At 35.3% G+C, this 5,933-nt stretch overlaps 1 protein-coding gene across 1 annotated transcript; it reads right to left on the minus strand.

The window, feature by feature from the left end:
* Positions 1-3,802: 3,802 nt before the first annotated feature.
* On the minus strand, positions 3,803-5,476 carry LOC129572144 (uncharacterized). The gene is made up of 2 exons (XM_055452067.1): positions 4,825-5,476; positions 3,803-4,757 (listed from the first exon to the last, which is right to left on the minus strand). The coding sequence occupies exons 1-2, from the start codon at positions 5,474-5,476 to the stop codon at positions 4,543-4,545; spliced, it is 867 nt and encodes a 288-aa protein (XP_055308042.1). The 3' UTR covers positions 3,803-4,542.
* Between the last annotated feature and the right edge of the window lie 457 nt (positions 5,477-5,933).

Below are 5,933 nucleotides of genomic sequence, written 5' to 3' on the forward strand. Positions count from 1 at the left end.
AAAAAAGTACGAACAACTGTACGGAAAAGTACGGGATTACGAATGTAATTCTTTTTATATTTTCACAAAACAAGAAATTGTTTGATCTTTAGTCGATCTGTATTTTCCAGGTGGCGTATAGCTGAATAATCGGATGATTTCCTTAGATTCCCGTTTTCGATTGTCCTGTAGAAGAATTATTCCAATACATTTTTTGTCAATCTTCTCAACCATATCAATTTGTGTGGTCAACAATATTAGTATTATTGCTTTGTTCAAATCAACTTTTCTGTTAGGCTTTTAAATAGAAGATATCATTTTGCTGCATTTGTGAAACCTTAACTGTTTGTATGTAATAAGTAGGTATCATTGGAAAAATAAACTTTTCTCAACCAGTGTCAATCACAATCACAACGTAGTTTCAACGCATACTTACTCTCTGAAAAATACCAGACTTTTTAATTTACCCACTTCCTATTTAGCGATTCGTTAGTTGCCCAAAAAACGTCTATGCAGTGCACTCGATATTTAACGTGAAATACTAATATTCCGTAAGCCAACATTGTTGCATTTTTCATCTAAGCGCACATTTTACCTTGTAAGGTGATCAAATCAGAAATTGATTTTTGTTCAGTTTTCAGCACATGAACTGGTGCCGCAAAGTCATTATTATAATTTACTCAAATTCTCAACGAGAGAGCTACTTATTATTGACTCTACAATTTTAGAATCGACAACGATTCCAATGCTTTATTTGCTTAATTCGGTCATCCGAATACTACCAGCGAATACTCCAATGAAAAATCCAAAACGCATCGCTTAGAGTAAATGGCAATTTTTGGCAGTTTGACCATGGTTTTCTATGAAAGTATTGATTTGGATGTGCGTCCGTGTGTCCGTCGATTTTTTCGACCCTCCACAAATCCCGATATGCATATGCTTAAGTTGTAGCTTGTGTCGGGGCACATCGGAACCTGTCCTCAGATTGACATTTGCATCACAGGAGAGCTGGCTATGGCTTCACAACCTGCATGTATACGATTTTTTGAAGTATTTATTTCGCATACTAGATCAACTCAGACACCCATCGGACAAAGTTGGCTTGTAATCATTTGAAAAGACCTTAAAAATAACTCCAGTTGTTTGTCTATTAACCCTTTGACGACCTTTGGGACACGTATGTCCCATTTTGTTTTTCGTCAATATTTTCCACATTTTTAAACCGATTTCGATACAATTGATTTCTTTTGGAAGAGAATGAACGTAGCTACCAGAAAGTACCATAATATTGGATATCTATCATCACTGTGCTCAATAGAACACATCAAAGTCAAAAAATCCTAACTTTTTTTTTCAAGTTGCGTCAAACCCTATATGATTTGAACGGTGCTACTTTTAAAGCTGAAAATTTGGAATGTTGTGCGGAATGTCCGCTACTTTCTAAAAATAATCGACTTTTCTCCAGATTTTTTTTTTAGAAATTTTCATTGCTTCATCCTCGTCTAATACCATTGATTTTATATGTAAAATAACAAAAAGAAACGACAAAAGTGACCTCTCGTAGCGGCACAGTTGAAACTAACGAAACAAACACAATTGAACATGTCATTTTCATGTTCAGTGTTGGTTCTGTTGTTTACCGTATGGCCGGAGAGAGATGTCTACAGCTTAGTGGCGTTGAATGACATTCAACACCCATGCATTGCTTCTGGCGCGATGGGACATGTGTGTCCCATTGGTCGGTAAAGGTAACTAATTACCACTGATTTCCCTGTATTTGAACCATTTTTCGCGAATTTTCAAACACACAAATTTACAAAAATATTATTAAATTCGTGATTAAATGGGCACAACAAAGCATAATTCAAACCATTTTCGGTTCCAAACGATTCTAAAAAATTTAAAAATGAAAAAGTTTCTACATGTAGTTCCTATGGGAGACATGTTTTTTCATAGAGAAATAGTTACCGTTACCGACCAATGGGACATATATGTCCCATCATTTTTTTCTAGATTTTTTTCATATTTGCAATTAAAAAAATTAATTTTTGATAACACTTTTACTAAGGTTTTTGGGGTCGCTGAGCACGAATCTGCAATCAGAATTGCAAAATTCCAAGCCGTTCAGTTTTGGTCGTCAAAAATTAAATTGCTTATAAGCCGTATACGGTATTAAATATTAGAATTATATTTTGTTGGATTTGGACTCTCTGAGAAATGCGAGGCTTTTCAATTTACCCACTGTCACCACCAATGTAGAATACAACAGCCCATTAGTACGCTTGCATCGTCATAGTATCCTTGAACCCAAAACATTTGTTATTTTCAGGCCCTGAAGAAGAGTCGCAGGTGACTTGAAACGACCGAATTGGCTTTCATTTCAAAATCAATTCTTTTCTTAATATTCTTGATTTAATGAGATAAAATGAAATTTTGGCGATAATATGGAAAACGCACACCACGGAGGACCTTTAAGCTTTTGACCAGAACAAACGCCATCTAACGATGGCATTATAACAAGTTTGACCGTATTTAGATAGTAAAGCTTAAACGAAAATTCAATGCTAGGTAAAAACTTCTTGAAAAGTGCTTGATAACTTAATAAAATGAATACATTTTTCGATCTTTGACACAAACGGAACAAGTTTTTTTTCTCAGTATTAGGCTGAGTCCAAATGCTCGCTCGGCTATAAAATTAATAGCCGGCTAGAAAAATTCAAAACCGTCTTTCGCCGTATGTAGTGGGTTTGTTATATCAGGTTATTTAATTCTCGGCTATTGCAAGCCACTGGACCCAAATCCGCACATAGTTTGAGGCATTTGTCGCTGTAATGACAATTTTCATTTTCTAGCCGGCTAAAAAAAAATTCGCATTTTTTGGGGAAATTTCAGTCGGATGAAATGAATTAGGACAAATAATGACGATTTGCATCAAAAACCGCAATAATTTCATCGATATTTTTGATTTCTTTGAGTTTTTTGAAATTGTTTTTTTTTGGACTTTTTTAAAAATTTTATGGAAAATTTCATTCGAATGGAATATATTAGGGCATAAAAAGAGGTTTTACATCAAAAATTTTCAAGTCCTATAATTTCTCAACTACTCAAAATTGAGCAATAGTGTCTGAAGCAACTTTTAAGTACTCCTCAAGACCTTTGCATACCATGTTCTAAAAGTACTAAAAGAGTTCTAAAAATGTACTAAAAAGTACTAAATGTTGCAAACCCTTTGTATGGCTGTGGTCGACTCTGGGCGATGGATTTACTGTACGAAATCATTTTAAACGTACAGTATTGGACCGTGATATACCCTACTGAGCGTTACCTAGCTGTTTTATTAATATTTGAATACAAAAGAATTCCCATATTTCCTAAGAATTTCACATTCCGTTGAATGTTGTTTTATTCATTTGGCACATGTGCCGGACAAGTACCAAGCAAACTGAAATATATTTATCTTGAGAAATTATAGGACTTCAAAATTTTCGCAAAAAAATACAAAAAATCGAAAAAATTGAAAATTTTTGATGTAAAACCTTTTTTTATGCCCTAATATATTCCATTCGAATGAAATTTTCCAAAAAAAAAATTAAAAAAAGTCCAAAAAAAACAATTTCAAAGAACTCAATTTTTTCCAAAAAAACTCAAAAAAAATCAAAAATATCGATGAAATTATTGCAGTTTTTGATGCAAATCGTCATTATCAGGGCCGAAGAAAATATTTACGCTCAACAGCCAAAATATTTATTTAAATATCTCTGAAAAAGGTCCAAAATATTTGCGATAAATTGAAAAAAACGTCCAAATATTTAAAATAAATAAAAAATATTTACGATGAAAATCGGTTTATTTGAACTAGTTTTGCATTAATCCAGTTGATTACAAACGATAGCGACATATTTTTTTAAGTTTTCAAATATCAATGATCTACGGTTGTCGCTCAGAACGTTATTGTACCGTGAAAAAGTGCGCTCGACGTCACAAGATGTAATCGGGGCGAATTTGAAAGCAGACAATTCCTCCGGTGATAGCGCTTCAACCAATTTGTCTTTTTTGGTGCTTTTGCCTGTGCTCAAAATGATTGAAATTTCCTTCATTTTCTGGAAACCCTTGTTGCGAGCTACAACTCGATCAAATTTCTCGAGAAATCCAGATCTTCCGCGGATTTGTTGAAGGTTTTTGCGCACCGATTCAAATGTTTCAAGAGAATCAACAAGCGGTGCATGCTTTGCTTGCAATTTCGTGATGTTTGTGACAATACAAGAGAAGTTGTTCTTGATAAAAGTCAATTCTTTTTTCAAACTGGGCTTTGCGATCACGGTTTGAGCCTTTGCTATCGATTTTGCATCTTCTGAATCCAAAGCATCCAAAAAAGTTTTGATTTCGTTGAAATGGTCCGCATAGTAAACGGCTGCTTCAATCCAAGTCCCCCAGCGAGTCACAACAGGCTGCGGTGGAAAAGGTAAATCGGGAAACATTGCCTTGAATTTGTGTTTACGTGATGCAGCCTGCACAAACGAACAATTGTTTTTTTAACGTTTCACAATTTGCAATAAAACCGATTCATTTTACCTTTGTAAGCATTTTCTTCACGTTTGAGATCAGTTTGTTCACATCCTTGTGTTCATCGCGTACGTATTCCGCCACTCGATGTAATCCATGAGCAGCACAAGTAAAATGAATCATTTTTGGGTATAGAATAATCAATGCATCCATTGCACATATCATGTACGCTGCCGCATCAGTCAAACATAGGAGAACTTTGCACTTTTGAACGCCTATGAATTGAATGGAAATATTCAAAATGCTTATACAATGCACATCGATATTTTCAATTTCGTTTACCCAGTTCATTTATGCACTCGTCGAAAAATGCGGCAATTGCGCTGTTATTGACTGCATCCAACACCTTCGACGCAAACAAATAGCTTCGACCGAATTCCTTCACAACGCCCAATACACCAAAGACAAAATTGACAACGTATCGTTGTTCGCAATCGGTCGATTCATCAAGAGACACCCAAATAAATTGATCTGCTGCAATTTGCTTTAATTTTGTCAGTGTTTCATCAAACAATTGGGGCAGGTACTTGTTGCGCAGTGTAAAAACTGATGGCAAGGCATACTTTGTGTGTTTTTCAAAGAGCTCTTTGACCGCTGGATGTGTAATTTTATGAAATGGAATATTTGCTTGGGCAAATGCTTTGGCCAGATCTTTGTGAAATTCAATTGCATCACGGTCGTTATCAGCTGTGTCATTCTTCACTGTTGTGAGCAGAGTTTGAGTTTTATTGTCACCAGTTTTATTTTTTCGAGCAATGCTTGATGCGTGTTTTCCTGTCTTGCGGTGCTGTTCGACTTGACATTTTTGAGTTGCAGTTACTGGAACATCACACATTTTGCAAAATAGAACCGAATCGTCCGCGCGAAATTCATTTGGATATGTTTTCTCCATTCGTTTGAAAAACGCCTTGCCACTTTCCTTGTCTTTGCCCATTTTAAGTTTCTTATGACATTGCACAACCAACTCACATTATGACTCGCGTCAGACTGAGTATCGAATTTCAAAGTGTCAAACTGCATGTCTTCACAGCCAAACTAATTACCGTTATTTATGTTTGTTTACAATAACAAACGCCGCTCGAATCGATCGATTAGTTGCGTTCTGCATCAACTCATCCACTGTAAACAGACGAGCACATTGTATACAGTTCGCCGTATTGTTTTCAACGACACTTGCAAAATTCCACGAAAACAATCATATAAATATTTTAAAAGAGAAGTCAACGCCAAATTCGTTTTACATAGACCTCTTATTGAACTAACTTCAGCGGTTGGTGACAAGTATAATGTATAAAATGTCAGCGCTGACTTGGTTTATTCTTTAAATTGTGAAACAGAAGAATAAAACTAATGCTGTATTTCGAAAACGGTGAAAATATTTGAATTTTGTG

Source organism: Sitodiplosis mosellana, unplaced genomic scaffold (assembly GCF_009176505.1).
Source record: "Sitodiplosis mosellana isolate CC-2019 unplaced genomic scaffold, AAFC_SMos_1.0 Smas_scaffold_4283, whole genome shotgun sequence".
NCBI lineage: Eukaryota > Metazoa > Arthropoda > Insecta > Diptera > Cecidomyiidae > Sitodiplosis > Sitodiplosis mosellana.

Bases quoted from the DNA above. Each gene is read 5' to 3' on its own strand.
- LOC129572144 (XM_055452067.1), bottom strand. From the start codon at position 5,476: ATGGGCAAAGACAAGGAAAGTGGCAAGGCGTTTTTCAAACGAATGGAG. The intron at 4,758-4,824 runs GTAAACGAAATT...TTCAATTCATAG, and splicing joins CGAGTGCATAAATGAACTGG to GCGTTCAAAAGTGCAAAGTT.